Source organism: Desmodus rotundus, chromosome 6 (assembly GCF_022682495.2).
Source record: "Desmodus rotundus isolate HL8 chromosome 6, HLdesRot8A.1, whole genome shotgun sequence".
NCBI lineage: Eukaryota > Metazoa > Chordata > Mammalia > Chiroptera > Phyllostomidae > Desmodus > Desmodus rotundus.
In genome coordinates, this window is record NC_071392.1 from 139,577,689 (window position 1) to 139,594,968 (window position 17,280).

Consider the following 17,280-nt stretch of genomic DNA (forward strand, 5'->3'; position numbering starts at 1 on the left):
TGGGGACAGGTTGGTGAAGAAAGACAGAGAAGTACAATTTGGAGAGAATTATTTGCAGGGGAGAGCCTGACGCAGCTTCTGTACTGCAGGGCTGAGTGTCAGGCCTCGGAGGTTCCAGGCCAGGCAGGGTGCCACCTGGCTGCGTGTCCACTTACGGGACCCTAGTCCATAGCTGGACGGTGACAGCATCCAGTTTTGTAGGCTGCCTTAGGTGACACCTGCAGTGATTTGCAAGTGGGCAGGAAGCTGTTCGGGGAAGTAGAATTACAGGATAAAGGAGCTCTGGGGTGCTCTGCGTGAGGTTCCCCATTCCACCAATGGCAGCCAGGGCCCCGAGACATTGGTCACAGCAGAATGGCAGCGCCGATGCTCGCTGTCCAGTGCTCTCTGCGGCCTTGGGCCATGTCCATTTTACAGTGGCAGATTTTCTGATGGTCTGGCTGTGCTATGTTGCTCACTGTCTTCCCCACTCACTGCCTGCTCCACCCCCTGCCCAGATTCCAATTCAGAAGAGGCCCTTCCTGCATCAGTGAAAAACAAGTACGAAGCCATGGATTTTGACAGCTTGCTGAAGGAGGCCCAGCAGAGCCTACATTGATAACAGCCTTAACCTTCGAGGAATACCTCAATACCTCAGACAAGGCCCTTTCAATATGTTTACGTTTTCAAAGAAAAGTATATGAGAAGGAGAGAGAGCGCGAGCGTGTGAGAGAACACACATGAGAGAGAGAGAGAGAGAGAGAGACTTGAAACTGCTGTCCTTTTAAAAAAAAATCAATGTTTACATTGAACAAAGCTGCTTCTGTCTGTGAGTTTCCATGGTGTTGACGTTCCACTGCCACATTAGTGTCCTTGCTTCTGACGGGTTGTCCCAGGTGCGTCTCCAAGTGCTGGGTCAGTCACCCGCCTCCCCTTCTTCCCGACCGACTTCCCCTCGTAGACCTGCAGCCGTGTTCGCCATAACATTTCTTGTCTGTAGCGTGTGATGATGAAATTGTTACTTGTGAATAGGATCAGGATTATAAACTCATTTTTAATTGAAGAAAACAAAGTATATCCTTAAAATAATGTATTTATGGCTCAGATGTACTGTGCCTGGGGTTATTGTGTCGCTTCCTTGATTTTCAACTATGCACTGTGTGAGGTGTTTGCCACTGAGCTGCTCTGCTCCCTTCGCCAGAATGTCCCGGAGGTGCTGGGCGGCCGGGAAGTGCAGCCTGCAGCCACAACGAGGAACAGGGGGGAGGTGTTTCTGGGCCTTTTCTGCCAAGCCCCACCCCGTCTCTCATCGAGTGAGTTTGGGTCCAGTTACATTCAGAGCCCTCATCTGGTGCCCAGCTCACACCTAAGAGTTTCTGCCTGGCTGTGGGTTCTCAGATCCTCATGAGGAAGGCAGGCAGTTCCTCAAGAGGTGAAATGGCTTCCCCGAGGCCCTGTAGCCGGTCGGTGAGCGGGCGGAGCGGGGGCCCAGCCAGGCCCCCTGACTCTTAGTCTCACACTCCTGCAGCAGCTAGGGTAGAGGTGCAGAGTTTCAGAGCTGGTAGAGGTGAGTTCAGCTAAATCGGGCGACAAACTAGAAACCTACAGGCTCATCATGGGGGTCAAGTCAACAGCTGATTCACCAGCATTAGGTGAGTTGAGGCTCGGGCATGCCGTTTCCATCCAAGGGGCCCTGTGGTTTGCCTACACCTGTAGACATGCCATCAGAGTTTCAGGGACACACCTGGAGCGTCAGGGACAGGTGATTTGGGAGCAGTCATCCTTTCTGGGCCAGTCACCAACCCATCTTACTCCCTTTGGCTTGTCTTTCCTTTTCCTCAGCTGTGAAGTTGTTTGGGTGGCATGGGACAGGGAAGCAGGAAGAGGGTGTGAGGGTTAGGGATGGATAAAACAATCCCTGAGCTCCTTTTCAACTTAGAAAACATTCTGATGTTTACTTTCAAGTAAAGTAAACTTTACTTCCAGGTTTACTTTAAAATTTGTGTGCTTGAGTGATGTCCAAGCCATGTCCCGCTTGGGTGACCTGCAGGTGCCTCGGGGGCCGTCGGGAGGGAGAGCATGGCCAAGGCAGGCTGTGAGCTCGTGGCTTCTGCTCCAGCAGGAGCGGCTCCGGTTTGATCACTTTCAGACGTCAGTGCTCCTTGGTCGATGTTTGTATTTTAAAAAGCAAAGGAAAGGGGTCCTGCTGCTTTAACAAAGTTTGAAATTGACTTATTAAACTGAACAAGCTAAGTTAACCTATTGCTAATGCCAGGCTTAGTCCTTTGAGAATTGATAGTTGATTTTTTAAAAAAGATTTTTCGAATACCTCAGTAGGTAAACTGAGCCAGCCAATGAGCTTGTCCTGGGTGGTGAGCAAACTCCAAGCCTGCAGAGAAGGCTGGAGGAGACAGGGGGACTGGGGGAGAGTTGGACAAGTTGATCTCCAAGGTCCCCACCTGTCTTAGCTTCTGCTAAGGCAATTCTAGCTCAGGATGGCCAATACACAGCATACGCACCACTACAGCCACATTCTTGGCCAGTGGCAGGCATAACTAATCAACCACAGCACTCATGTTCTTTGAGCCTGGTCTGCTATTAGAATCCTCATCACAGTGCTCGGGGAAGACATTACTAATTGATCAGAGGTTAACCTATTTGACATCTTGGTCTAATCTTCTAAAAGTTTCCATCACACATTAAATACGGTGGCTGGATTTCATGCTGGCCCATTCCGTCTGTCATATCCTGACCTATGAGAGAAAATTTCCCTAAAGCCATTCCCTGGAACAGGACTCCCAGTATTACTGTGACACACAGCCCGTTTGGGGTGAGGGTTGAGAGTGGAATAGCAGACAGGAACATGTCTGGGGGAGGCAGGGTATATGAGGATGTACCAAACAAGGGACTTCCCACAGCACAGACCCAAACATTCTAAATTCCTTTTATAGCCGTTCACTGCCTAGCACACAGTAGGCACACAATAAATGGTTATGGAATGGAATTTAAATTCGTCTGCTGCCTCCCCCAAGTCCTCATTTGCCCTGAGGAGTAACAGGTTTCACCCTGTGGAAGCTGGTAGGAAAGAACTCTAGATTTGGAGTTGGACTAGATCATCTGTAAGCCCCTCCATTGGCTTCTTCCTCAATGGCACTAGGCCAGAGGTTCTACCATGGGCAAGTGGTCCGTTAGGGTACAAAAATTCATGTTTTTAGGGAGGGACAAGTCTCTCCTGTCTTTCGGGCCAGCTGAAGCAGTCCTTTCACTTCAGATCAATACGGGGCTCTTAAAGTTACTTAAACTTGGCCCTTGAGCAGAACAGGGATTGAGCGCAGCTGTGGGACGTGATGTGCCTAAGGTCAGAGATGGTGGGAGAGGGTACCTGCTGAGGACATCCAGCAGTTTCTGCTCACCGTCCTATATGTAAAAGGCTGCAGGTTCTAGAGCTGACCGGCCCTGCAGGCCACCTCTGTCCAGAAGACTCATTCGGTGCTGTGTATTACTTACCAAGGAGACTCTAAGGTCTCTCCAGGAAAACTAGTCAACCTTGGTGTCTTGCCCACCAACTTAAGGAGTAACCCAGAGGGAGCAGCTGCCATTGGCAACCATCTCGTCGTAGCTCTGTCCTAGTATTTGCTCTCAATGATGTTTACATGTGATCGCCATAAAGCTTACTGTAGACTCTGCTGGTAGCTGCCCACGCAGGGCAGGTTGCACTGTCCGTCTGTGCTGTGCTGATGTTTTCCAAAAATATCCGATCCAACCGCTTAAGTGGAATTCTTCCATCTCCTTCCTCAGTCCCTACAAGGCTGAATCAGAATCCTCACTCTCGGGGGCTCTGGTTACCGAAGGAAAATGCATCAAAGAGGTCAAGGATATGAGTGGATGGAGTATAGCTAAGGCCCCCACCCCCACCCCTCCACACCTTGTTCCCCAAATTAGAAAACTGCTTGGAGTCAAAAAGCACCGTTCGGGTGTCTGGGTCTACTGTGAGATTTGGCAGTATAGCATGCGAGATGTGCTCAGAGAGGCAGGGCTTCCGGGGATTGGTGAGTAGGGGTGGGAGGAATGCTCTGAGCTCAGACTCAGTACCTAAGTCCCCACGTGGAAAAGGGTGATGCAATGAGAAGCTTTCATTGCCCAAAACCCATGCTTGTTGATGTTCTGAGAGTGATTTCTAGCTGTATGCCATCTGCATGCCCAGGCCACTGTGCGGGTGGGGCATAGGCGGGGGCAGGAAAGACACTGAGATTCTTGTGTCTGGACAGGTAAGTCAGAGTCCCATCCCAGGCCTCAGGTTCAGTTGAAATCACAGTTGAGCCTGCAGCTGGAGTGACAGGTCATCCTGGCTGTGAAGCAGAAGCCACCCTAGCAGATTTGTTGATCTGACTTGACATCAAAACTGCAGTAATTTTCGTAGCATTTGAGATTTAGCAGTCACCCTCACATATGATCAAGGAAGGAAATTGGATGCACAGTAGCAAATAAAGTGAACCTAGTGGGTTCATTGGCCAAAGAAAAGGAGCCCCTCGCCCCTTCCCGTGGGGGCAGAAAGGAAACCACTTAGTACTGACGTGCAGTATGTTTAAGCTGGTCCCCAAGTCCCCAAGGCATTTGCACACACAGACAGGCTCCAGGGCTGTCTGCCAAACCGGAGGTACAGGGTAAATGGAGGGAGAGCTTGGGAGCTGGAAAGCCCATGAGCACAGAGATGCCCTTGGCCCAAAACAGACGGCGGGGGTGGAGGGAGAGCACTAGGGAGCCTGCATGACACCCAGGAAGCAGGCAGAAGCTGACTTTGCATTGAACCAATAAAAGCACTTTGAGAAAACCACAACACTTCAGCCTGCCTCCAGGTGACTACACTGGCAATTATGGGCCTCCTCTGACTGTGTGAGCTACTGTCCTAGGGCCTGGGACAGGGTGCCAGGGAGGGGCTGGTGTGAGGGGGGAGGGAGCAGAGGACCTTCCGAGACAGCAGCAGCCAGAGAGCCTATCCTGGGGCTAGCCCTTTTTTGGCCTCTGTTGGAGGCCCTAGAAACAGGCAATGGTGAGTTCAGATCTTGGTACCTTTTTTTTTTTAAATAAAAAATTAAAACAGTCCAGCTGATGGAAATGGATTTGCACACAAGTCATTTAACTATAAGCCATCTCAGAGCGAGAAAGCCAATGTTTCTTCCCTGCTATGTGGTCCTGGGCCTGTGTTTCCTCATCCAGCAAAGGAGAATATTGGATGGGATGAATACTCCAGTCCCCTTCTCTGATAGGCTGATTCCCTTCTCTAGCTGCACCCAGCTCACATTCAGGGTAAAGTGCTCCGCAAGGTAACCAACCAGCAGCAGGTTCAAACCCACATGGTCCTGGCAGAGCGACCTTACACCAGGAGGCCAGCTCCCCAGGACAGGTCTAAGCCATAGTTTCTAGTCGGGGTGGCTAGAATCCAACCCCAGCTTGGCTAGGTGGCAATGTCCAATTTGACATTAGCCTCGTCATCACCCCACCAAACAGCTACTATGTTACCCCAAATGTTCTGACCACTTGGTTGTTTGTCTCTTGCTCTCAGACAAGACTAGCAATACTCTGTTTTTTTTCAAAACAGCTTACCTTAGGCACTTTTCACATATTTCTTTAAAATGATTGTTAAACGGGGGGAGGGAGGGTCAACAGGAGGCCTCCATCCATCACACTGCATATGTTTAGGGCAGCTTTTGTTCTTTGTTCTTTAATGGTATGCTGCAGTGACTGGAGCTTCTTCGTGATAGGGGGACAGATTATCGGAGACTCTTTCATCAGAATCCCTTGCACATCCAGAAGCAGCTCAGAAACCCAGCCTCCCAAATTGGGGGCTTGGAAAAACACGGTTTTGTAGTTGGTCAGTCTCTGGGCTCTGCAACGGCACCTCCCAGAGGTGCTTATATAGCTAGAACCCCCTCTGTGCTGTATGTTTTGTCAAAGGATCCTTCAAGGAAGCCTAATAAAGCCTCCTTTTCCACTTTACTGGCCTTGCTCTGGGTGACTTGAAGGGATTGGTTTGCTTCCACTTCAGCACTTTGCCTTATCAACGTCTAGTCGCCATCTAGTGGCCAAAGACTGTATCCACCAGCTACCCAGATGGAAGGCAAGTAAATCTTTTCCTCCACCTTGCTGTCCAACACCCACGTTGGGAATGAAATGTAATGTCGAGAGTGAACTGTCTGTAATATCTAGAGCCCAGTGAACACTGCTCAGGAGAATTAAGAAGCAACCACGCAGATGCACACAGACTGAGAAGCCCACTAGCTCTCCTGTGGGCAGAGGAGATAGGAGTGGACCCTGTGTCCAGGTGCCCTGGAGGGGTTTACTGTAACTGCAATACTGGCAGCCGAGCTGCTGACCTTCTTAAGTGAACCTCTGCTGGGGGGGCCGCACTGCACCCTTGGGACAAGCAAATGGGTTGGGTGTCAGGGTGCCGTGTGGAGACTGGCCATGGCCTTTGATGGGGTCCATCGAATAGCCAAACAGGTTATATAATTTTTTGTTGTTAGTTTGTTTTTGTTTCTATATTTTGTATTTAAAAATCTTGTCAAGTGTTTTTGTGTTAGGAATAAAAAGTCATAAACTATTCCCAACTTCGTTTCTTGAGGGATGTTCTGATTCTGATGGAAACGGGTTGGAAATCTCAAGGGGCATGGGGAGAGTGGTCAGTAAAGCAGGGAAGTGGACCACTGGGATTTCCAGATGGTTTCTGGGGAAGGTGACCATCCCAAAGTCCGGCTCAGTGCGGTCTGCTCTGGAAATTCACACCCACCCCCTTCACCTCCTGTGCCATGGTATCAGCATTGGCTTTCAGCATCTGCCTCTTCCAGAGCAGCTGCTAGTGGTGAAACCAACATAAGATCTCTCTCCCCAACCCCAGGTTTCTAAAGAGACAGTATTTGTAGCTAGCCTTAATCGACTGCGCAAGGTGGTCCCTCTGGTCCCTTCCAGCATTTCCAAATCTTGGACTCAAATTGTTTTCTCTTGGTGTGATCATGCAGCCTAGAGAATTCTGAGCAATAGGAAGCCAGGGCTTTCCCCGGCTCTGTGACGGGGTCAAACCAGGGAATGGCTAACCTTGTGAGGTCTGGGCACCCCCAGGGGTCCTCCATAGGGGGCATTATGCATTAGGAAGCTCAACAAGGTAACTACAGCCTGGGGTGCGTGAGTGCAAGGCTGTGTGTGTGTGTCTGCGTGTGTGCACCCGCATGCCCGTCTGTCTGCGTGTGTGTGGAATTACATTGATGCATTTCTTGAGAAAGGTGCAAGAATTTCACCTACACAGAGGGACACGTCGCTTTGTTATTTATAATAGAAAGCTAAATTTTAATTTTTTAAAGGACACTGCTGATGATTGGGAATCGAGTTTTTAGTTTTGCTATTTTTTTTAATTGGTAGAGGATTTTTATATATTTTTTCCATTTTGTTGGGTTGTGTCCTTATTTATATAAATGCTTTATCTGTAAGAGGCAAAGAAGAACCCTTCTTTGCTTTTAATTATTGTGGTTGTATTGTCCCTATTTTATTTCTGCTGTGATTTATCTGTCTTACCTTCTAAATGAGAAAATGTTTTCCTGTATTTGTATATTGTCAGATTCTATAGTTTCATAGATAATTTAACCAAATTGCTGTATGTATTATTATCCTGTGAGTATAAAGTTCTATTTTAACCTCTGTAAATACTTCAGAACTGGCTTCTTTTCTCAGACTCCCACTGTGGGGTTCTTGTTTACATCACAGAAACTGTAGAATCTCTATGCTCATGTACTGTAAATAGTGAAGTGATCTGCTTATAAATAAACTTAACAAATACACTATGGAGATTAAAAAGGAAGCACCACCCACAGCCCTGCCCAGGTGTGTCTTTATTGGTCTGCGTGCCTGTCAAACAACTGGGGAAAGGATTCTGGCTTTGGTGCCACCTTCTCAGACAGGACCCTGGCCAGGGTGTGTTCCCCACCCGCTCAGACTTTTCTGAGCTCACTTCTCCTTCCTTCACAGCACTTTTCATGGATCATAGTGAATCATTCAGACTTGCCTCACATAACAGGTGTCTCATTACTGCTTTTTGCTGTGACTTTTGTACAGCTACACCACTCTGATCAAGGACTCCCTTGTTTTGGGGCATCGACCCAAGCACACTAAAGGAATGTGCCAAATGAGATATTTGTAGTTCCAGGCAAAAACTCTCACCAGTGGGCTCTGAGCAAGTTTTGGTCAGAGGAGGTGGACAACAGACTTGAAGTGTGCGCTGTATTTACGTGAACTAGAAACTTTTACTCGCTCCCAGCCAGAGTCATGAAGAGGAGATATTTTCCAAGACTGAGACTTGGATGCGTGTGCCTTTCCTCAGTCTCAAAGCACTCTTGGGTTTAGCTTTTATTTTGCCCTAAAGCTGCTTCAATGTTAATAATTTTTTCACGTTAGTATTTTTAAGTGCACTCTGAGTGCCAGATATCCCCGTGCCCCTAGAGGGCCGAAACACTGATGACGAAAACCACCCCGTGCAAACAAGAACAGGACAGCCATTTCGTTTCGTATTGTGTGCAAACTGTTCTCAAATTGTCGTTTTTTACCGATGGAAATGGTTTGTCGTTGTTCAGGTGATTTGTTTTTTCAATCTGGAAATTGGTTGGAAGGGAACGCATGGTGATTTTGTCCTTTGAAATGAAGGGGGGTGTTGCCCTTAGCAGCAGGGTTCTCTGGCACGTTCGAGTCCTTGGGGAGGTCTCCCATGTGATTTCTCAGTGTCTGTCACCCCCGACTAGATGCTATACACTCCAGGAGGACAGGGTGCTTCTCCATTCATTGCCGGGTGCCTAGCCCCATTAACCAGGGCGTCATGAATGGTCAAGTGAGAGGCCCCTGTTCGTGGCCTGATGTCTATATGTAGCGAGGGAGGCTCCCAAGCCACAGAGTCCCAGAAACAATCCCTTCAGAGGGGTAGCCAGCGGTGGAAGGGAGAGAACGGGAGATCAAGAGCTTCAAGACCTGTGTGTTGAGACCCAGCCCTGCCATTTTTGTGTTGTGCAAACTTGGACAAGGCACCTCGTTGGCCTCTGGTGACCCCCAACTAGGAAACAAGGTGATTAGCTTAGATGAGCACCAAAGTCCTACAAAAGGCAGGTTCTCAAAAGCAGTTGTGTTGCAGGGAAAATGGTTACAAGCCAGGAGTCTGGTGTCAGGCTGCTTGGCTTTGCGGTCTGACTTCCCCACTTACCAGCTGGGTGTCCTTGGGCAGGTTTCCCAACCTCTCTGAGTCTCTGCCTCGTCGTGTGTTAAATGTGGCTAGTCGTTTCTACCCTGTAGGGTTGTTGTGACGATGAAATAGATCGTGCACAGTACTTGGGACATTAGAGGCACTTTGTTAACATGAGGTGCCGTCCTCATCATGCACGGTCTCATTTGGCGGAACCATAGCCCTGTGGGTGGCGTGGCAGAGATTATGACGCTCACTTGACAGGCGGGGAAGGCTGAAGACTAAAGAGAATGGAGGGCACCTGCCTAAGGGACGGAGCAGGGGCCAGCACCACCACCTGTGTATTCCTGGGTGACACTCCTCTCCTTTACCACTTAATCACTACGTGTGACGTGCGTAGAGACGCGCCTTTACCTACGACACCGCTACTCTGAGAGTGTCAATTTCAGGAGAGCAGGAAACCCAGCTCGGGAGTTAAAAGATGAGCGTTCCAGACCCAGCTCCCTATTCGCATAATGACCTGAAAGCATAGGCAAGGCTCATGCGTCAGGAGCTCAGACTGGTCTGCTGCGGAAGTCACAGGGACAAGTGCCCTGCACACTGTGTTCTTGTGAACTTGGGCAGCTGCCTCTGGAGGAAACTAGGGAGCTGTGCCATGAACTTTGCCATCTGCTTGCTGGCCTTCAGCTTCCTCATTTATGTAAAAAAGCGGGGGGCAGTTAGCATAGAACAGTGATTTACTAACAGTTTGCAGAAGCCATGTATTCCCTCTCCACAAAGCAACGAGAGCTGACACCCACCTACAGGAGAACCAGGGACAGAGGAAGCAAATGGATACATGGAGAATGTGGGACAACTGACACTTTCTGCAACAAGGAAAAAGAGGGAACACTGTTATAGATTCAGACACACTCAAGGGACATAACAACTAAAGGCGTATGTCTTGTTCAGATCAGATTCAAGCAAACGGACAATTACAGACATTCGCGCAACGATGGGGGAGAAGGACCGCTGTCCAAGTTGGGTTCCCCTGAAGGCAGCTGCCGCAGAGGACCTCGTGTGCAGGGTGATTTACGAAGAAGCCCCCTGGGAATGACGCCTGGGGCAGGAGAGGCGGTAGGAGTGGGCAGAAGGAGAAGCTGAGCTGTAATGCAAACCCAGTGGCCACCTCGGGGGACCCCACGAGGAGTCCTGGAGCTACGGTGGCCCTGCACAGCTGTCCCCTGTGGGGCCAAGAGGGCTAGACCTTAACACCTAGCATGGATCAGTCATTGCCTGCAGACCACTTAGGGAAAGGGTGTGACTTTGGGCAAAGTGTCTCCTAGCAGCTGAGGCAAACCCCAAAGGGGCCGGCTCGGAGGGCTGCCTACCAGCAGTGCTCCCAGCTGCTGGGACCACAAAGGAGACTTCAGCTCTCCAGTAAGGGGCCTGGACAGCTCACCACGGCATCGACCACAGCTGGATTGTAGGTGTTCATTTGTGGCATATGGTAATGATGGGGTGATGTTAGAAAACACCCTTATGTCTGGAATGATATGTCTGGAATTGTCTTTTTAATACTTCATCCAAGAAAAAGTTGGAAAATATAAAAGGACAGGTGAAGCAAATGTGGCAGAATCTTGATACTGGAATAGGGTGATAGGTGTGGATTCACTGTATGATGCTCAGCTTTTGAGAGTGATTGAAAATGGTTGTAATAAAGAGAAAATGAAAGCATAAGAACAAAAATGATTCTGAGTAAGCACTTGAGTCTGGCATTAATTACATATTTAATTGATGTCTACAAAAACTAGAATGTTGGTTTTAGCTCAAGAAAAAATTCTCAAGGCTGAAACATTGTTTGAAAGCCCCTAGATAAGAAGTAAGCTAAAATCTCATTCAGCTTTCAAATCCTATGACTCTTTTACTTCTCAAGAAGGTGTCCTGTTTGCCACTGGCTTGGGTGGTCTCTTCCTAGGAAGGGCAGGGCCATTTTGGTCAGCAGATCCCCCTTGACCTACTGGATACAGCATGACTTGGATGCTGGGGTGCCCCCTCCAAGTCCGGGGGTCCCTCCAGGCTGATTTCCTGCTGCAATCAGACAGAAAGAGAACACCAGTTGAGAGAAGGTGGCAGGAGGGCTTCCCCTTTGCCCTGGTGTCAGCCAAGAGCCGCAAATTCGGGGCTCTCCGAGGCCAGCAGATAACCACCCATGCTGAAGGCAAGCCAAAGATAAGGGGGACCTGAGAAAGCAAGAATGTTGCTCTACACTAAGAAAAACAGCAGTCATGATGATACATGGCCACCTGCACTTGGCACCAATGTCTGAGAGACAACAGGGAGTGGTAGGGACTGTGCCCACTGGAGAGATTCCCTGTCCCACCTAAACGGCCGGGACAGGGGCTGCCACTCAGCTCCAGCTAATGGTTATCATGCGGAAGTGCAGAGGCAGGAGGCCAGATCTCCATCTTTTATAAAATATGCTGGAAATCTGGATTTTTAAAACTGGAAATATCCCCACTTTAAAACGTAGACAGCTAACTCGTATTTGAAACGCATGCAGGGCAAACAGAAGACATCTCTCAGGCTCTGCGTTTGCAGAGACCCGCCACTAGCCCATAAGACAGTTTGGGTGAAGTAGAAAGAGGCACCTCTTCCTGTGGACACTGTACCACCATTTTCTGGAAAATTGTAAATGCAATACAAGTCTGGGGCGGCTGTAACACCACCCCACCTGGAGCTGTGCAAAGCACAACTTACAAAACTGTGAGGGGTGGCCCCACATTTGTAGCCGCCAGTCCAGAAGCACCCCACACTGCACAGAGCAGAGCTGGCGACCTGCCTGTGCTGAGAACCACGTGTAGAGGGACAGTGTGCAGAGGAGCACGGTCCAGGTGGGGTGAGGACCGGAAGCCATGTCCTGTGAGGGAACGAGGGCCACACAACCAGTAAAGGAAATGACTTGGGGGAGGGGGAGCACGCTGTAGAGTGGGAAGAGATGGAAAAACATGAATCCCATTTGATTCCTGAAGGCAGGCCTGTGGCCGCTAGGTGGAAGTTTGAACAAGGGGAATAGTTTCAATTCAAGGAATAACTTTCTAATAGTGGCACTGAATGAGACTTTCATGGAAGGTAGTGAGCCCTCCATCACTGGTAGTATGCAAGCAAAGGCTCATAATGGTATAGACAGGATTCAAACATCAGACAGAAGGCTGGAAATATAACCTCTAACATTCCTTCCAACCAATAATTTTAGGTTTTCCCCTTTGTCCATGGATAGGGCCCTATGTCCACAGCCTCTGAATTGGAACCTGTCCAACACTGGTTGCAGGGCAGTGAGGGGATCTTTCCTGGAGCCTCAGTCTGGGGAAGCAGCCTCTGCCACTTACTAACAGTGTGACTTGGCCACAGTACTTCTGTGAGTCTCAGAGCCCTCCTGTAGAATGGGAACAACAATCATTGGTGGGGAGGCCTGAACGGGACCCCATGTGTGAGGCTCTGAGGCCAGGCCAGGCCACACCATGAGCGCCCGGCATGAAGAAGGTCAGGGCTCCCCGTCTTCCCCATCCCCCTGTTCCCTGCCCCCGCCCCCCCACACCCCACAAACCTTGCTTGGCTGCCTGCTGCTTCTGCTTCTCCTCTTCCAGAGCCTTCACCTTGGCATCATACTCGTCAGCAAGTACTTTCCACTCCTTGCGGTTGTTGGTGATCCCATCGAGCATGGGAGTGATCTCCTCATGGAAACGGGAGAATTCCTAGAAGAGACAGAGCCTCTGGTGCAGGGGGCATGGCCCAGCATCCGGGCTGCAGGTGGAGGCTCAGTTGGATATAACACAGCCTCCCCTCCGGCCCCCGCCCCCACTCCGTTAGCCTGTCTTATATCAGAGAGGCACTTGTTCACCTCGGGAGCATGTGAACTTCCTCCTCACAGACCCGATGCAGCCCATGCAACAGAAGAGCCCTGGATTAGGGGGTCAGGGGCCCGGGCTCTGATCCCATTTTATGGCTGATCCTGGTGACCCCAGGCCTGTCATTTCTCATCTGTGTCCTTGTGTGTAACATGGCCAAAGTCAGAGGAACAGACAGGAGGTGAATGGAGGCACCGATTATATGGGATTGCATGCGGTGGGACTCTCAAGAGGGAGATGTTAACCTTGAGCAAGAGCTCAAGGCCAAACTGTCACTCTTCCCACAGCTAGGGAAGTTGGGAGGGAGTGAATCTGCCATGCTTCCTCCTTCCGTGTCTGAGACCATGCTCGGTCATTTGTCCCATAAAACCCCAGAGGGCTGTCCTGAGGTGCCACTGCAGATGAGAAGAGCTTTGTAAAATACCCCCCACTGGTCACTTACCAGGCTTTATTATTCCAGATGGCATTTAGGAATCTCAGCTTGATAAAGACAAAGGCAAAGACTGGGGCCTGAGAAAGCAAAGGACTCACCTTGTAAACAAAAGTGCAGACAAAGTCAATGAAGCCGACCTGCAGCTTGGGGAGTTCGTCCGCCTTGTTTCTGTCCATCATGGGCTGTTATGGGGGAGAAACTGTTAACTGCCCTGGGCTCCTCCTGCCTGATGCATGCGGGGGCCTCACCCTCCCCGTGAAGCATTCTTGTCAAAAGAAAGATCAAACCTCAAATTGCTCAAGTTTCCATATCTAACTAGCAGTTTGCAGGAAATACGGGGATAGAGGGCAGATTAATGCCACAAGGGTGTAACCAACCTAATCCACAGTGTGGGAAACTGCCCAACAGAACACCCACCTCTTCAACGAATAAATGACATGCAAAAGAAAAAAAAGCGGACGAGGAATTGACTACTGATGAAAAGAGACTTAAGAAACACAAGAAGAGGGAGTTGGTTCCTTGATTGGATCCTGATTTGAACAACTCAAGCTAAATTATTTTCATTTCTCAATCAGGGAAAATGAACAGACTGGGGATTAGGTGATATTAAAAAAACATTGCTCTTTTTTGTGAGTGTGATAATGGTATTGTGGTCATGTGTGTGTGTGTGTGTCTATGTGTTTAAAGTTCTCATCTCTTAGAGATATACACTATAAAGTGTTCATGGAAGAAATGGCGTCTGGGGTTTACTTTGACATACTTCAGCCAAAAGGTTAAGAAATGCATGGGGGAGGGGGATAGATAAAACCAGAATGGCAGGCTGCTGCTCGTGGCTGGGTCTGGCTGATGGGTCCATAGAGTTCACTAACCATTCTCTTTACGGTGTAAGGTGTTAGAAGGAAGAAGAGAATCACACATCCCGCAGGCCCTCGCTCTTCATGTTCATTGCCGCTCCTCACAGCCCACCACTCTCCTTGGGGCCCTGCCCAAGCCTCACGTGGTACCCCAGCATTTTTAGCACTTCACAAGTTTATCCCATCCCCAAATCTGTGATTCTGTCCCCAGAATGTCTCTCCCTTTTACCCCACCTTTACTTCCTAGCCCAACCTTCCTGCCAGGTCCTCGGTGAGCCCTCTAACTGGTCTCCAGTGGGGAGCTGGCCGACTGTCCTGTCAAGTTTAACTATCCATATCGATAGGTCTCAGCTTGGACAAACAAGATCTTCTTTCCCCTGCACACTCTGTGCTGTTAGACCAGGGCCAGGGGAGACAGGCTTCAGACTTGGAACTAGGAGGGAAATCCATGTTCTGGTGTCCACTTGCCAATCTCTACTTAGCTGAGATAAGAACACATACATTAGAGTAGGGGTCCCAAACTCAAGGAGGGTGCACATCGCTGCGCTCACTCCCTGAATTTCTGCTTAGGCAGGTCTAGGGTGGGTGGGGCCTGTGAATTTGCATCTCTAATGTGCTCCCAAATCAGGGGGTTGACAGTGGTCTGCACTTTGAGAACCCCTGCATTAGTGAAAGGTCATCTCTATGGTAAAGTCACACAGCTCTGTGGCAGGCGCTGGGGAGCAGACACATTTCTCTGACATGGCTAGGTCACAAATGTCCATCAGGATGAGATCACACACCATGTGTCAGGCTGACATCTCCTTTCTACTCACAATGGGATTCTGTTGCAGCACCGTGCGCTCCAGGTCACCCTGTTCCCAGAATTCAGCAGCAACCAGCAGAGCTACCTGCAATGGGCAGACCCCCCCACCCCACCCCGTGTCCATGGAATTAAGCCCCAGCCCCAATCCTCCTGCCTGGTCCCTTGCTTCTACTCCACTGGGATTTCTAGCTCAGCAAAAACATAAGCCCCACCCATGCCCAACCACCCCCACTTTGCTGTCTCCATGGGAGGGGTCCTAAAGTGGTTTCCATGTCTTGCTGGAGGAGGCCAGAACAAAGGTGGGCTGCCTCTGTAGCTGGGACCCCAAGCCGCCTTGGCTGCTGTCACCTGTAATGGAATCCCCCTCTGCTTGGGTCAGCAGGGGTCCATACCTTGCTCTGTACATCCCAGGGCTTGGTGATGGCTGAGAGATCGCAGGCGGTCATCATCATGGCCCTGGACACAAGGACACCATCCATCAGTCCTGAGCCATTGATGGCTGTGCATACTGGTTGATTGCATCTATCCCTTCTTTCAGTGCTCTCACTAGTAGGTGACCTCACCCCATTATGAGGACAGGGGTCACTTCCCCAGGACATCTCGAGGCGGGGTTCTGAAGTCAGACAGTGGTTTGAATGCTGCCTCTGTCAATTACCAAGCATTTGACATTGAACCATTACACCAACCCCTCTACACCTCCGTTTCCTTGTCTGTAATAATAATGGTGATTTCATCATGGAAGGGGTGCAAGATTAATGAGATAATGTGTGTGAAAATCTTAGCACAGTGCCTGGACACAGTGTGTGCACAATAAATGTTGGCGATTATCATGAACATGCGTGGGACTTTCATTATGTGAGTCCGTTCTAGGCATTTCATAAACATCAGTTCCATTTAAATCTCATCACATCTTCAGAGTTCCTTCTTTCCTGTCTAGCAAAGAACAATGTCAGCCTTTTCCCATCATCCTCCCCCTCTATTCTCAAAGACCCCTTTGAGACATTTTCTTCTAAAATCGCTCCACCATGAAATTTTGATACCACAGATACGCTGTGTATCTGTTTGGAGATTCCAAGGACCATAGTCATATCTGAGATTTTTTGCTCCTCCCAAGAACCACTGCTTGCCCCCTTGGACAACGCATGGGGAGAATGTGGCTCAGTCATTGTGAGGAAGCCTTGCATTAAGAAGGAGAGGAAGGGTTTGTCAAAACTCACAGATGGTGCACTTATGAACTGTGTGTTTCATTGTAGGCAAAGTTTGCTTTAAAAGGAAAAGGAGCTATAGACAGATACTGACCCCTAGCTATGATATCCATCCAAAGTATTCAAGGAGGAGTGTGCTGATGCTTGCAGCTTGCTATGAAATGCATCCAACAAGCAAGCTGGATGGGCGAATAGAGGGATGAATCGACAGCAATGTGTTAATGGCAGAATCTGGATGGTGGGCATGAAATGCTTTCAACTCTCTGTATGTCTTAAAATTCTTGGCAAAATGTTGACACGAATTAAAAAGTGAACTGATGAAACTTAAAAAAAAAAAAGAACTTGAGGAAGGGATTGGCTAAAGAAAGGATTAAAAGATAAACTCTTAAAGGAGTTTCACAAAAATAGGAAAGAACAGTAAGTATGATTGCCCAGGTAGGTGTGATATAAGATGGAAAGGGAGGGCACATGGACAAAAAATTGCAGCAAGAGTGAGGAATTCAAGAAGGTGTTTCAAAGACTGGGGCTTGGTGGTGTGAGTGCCTGGGATGGGAATCCAGGGCCATGTGGTGTGGGCGTTAATTCCGTGCTGGGGAGTGTAGGCTGTGTCCAATAAGCACAGAGAGCTATTGAACACCTAGGGCCCAGGCATGACCTCTTCAGAGCTGTGCTGCAGGGAGGCAGCTTGGCAAGACTTGTAGGATGGACAGGGCAGGGATGAAGGAGCGGAGGTGCTGCAGTGATACAGGCAGGAGGGTCCCACCTGCAGCAATGCTTGCGGGTGCGGGGAATGCGGGGCCAACTCGAGTGGCAGCATCACCCGCACTGGGTGAGGCTAATCGGCGGGAAGGGGCTGCAGAGAGAGGATATAGTTGGAGAAGGCTGAGGCTCTGAACCTAACTA

The 17,280-nt window shown here is 49.4% G+C and overlaps 2 protein-coding genes across 6 annotated transcripts in view; one reads left to right on the top strand and one right to left on the bottom strand.

Annotated features, from left to right (window-relative positions):
* Window positions 1–6,587, top strand: part of PPARGC1B (PPARG coactivator 1 beta) — a 105,409-nt gene extending 98,822 nt beyond the window's left edge. For all 4 annotated transcript variants that reach the window (XM_045185007.3, XM_045185006.3, XM_024576976.4 and 1 more), the window contains one exon: window positions 498–6,587. In XM_045185007.3, coding sequence (XP_045040942.2) covers window positions 498–598 — 101 coding nt within the window. In that variant the 3' untranslated portion in view covers window positions 599–6,587. The remainder of the gene's footprint in view (window positions 1–497) is intronic.
* Window positions 6,588–10,943: 4,356 nt separating this feature from the next.
* The window catches only part of PDE6A (phosphodiesterase 6A), a 50,896-nt gene continuing 44,559 nt past the window's right edge, over window positions 10,944–17,280 (bottom strand). For both annotated transcript variants that reach the window (XM_045185141.2, XM_024576949.3), the window contains 5 exons: window positions 15,565–15,628; window positions 15,183–15,257; window positions 13,612–13,695; window positions 12,780–12,927; window positions 10,944–11,263 (listed from right to left, as the gene is read on the bottom strand). In XM_045185141.2, the coding sequence (XP_045041076.2) occupies window positions 11,190–11,263; window positions 12,780–12,927; window positions 13,612–13,695; window positions 15,183–15,257; window positions 15,565–15,628 (445 nt within the window). In that variant the 3' untranslated portion in view covers window positions 10,944–11,189. The remainder of the gene's footprint in view (window positions 11,264–12,779; window positions 12,928–13,611; window positions 13,696–15,182; window positions 15,258–15,564; window positions 15,629–17,280) is intronic.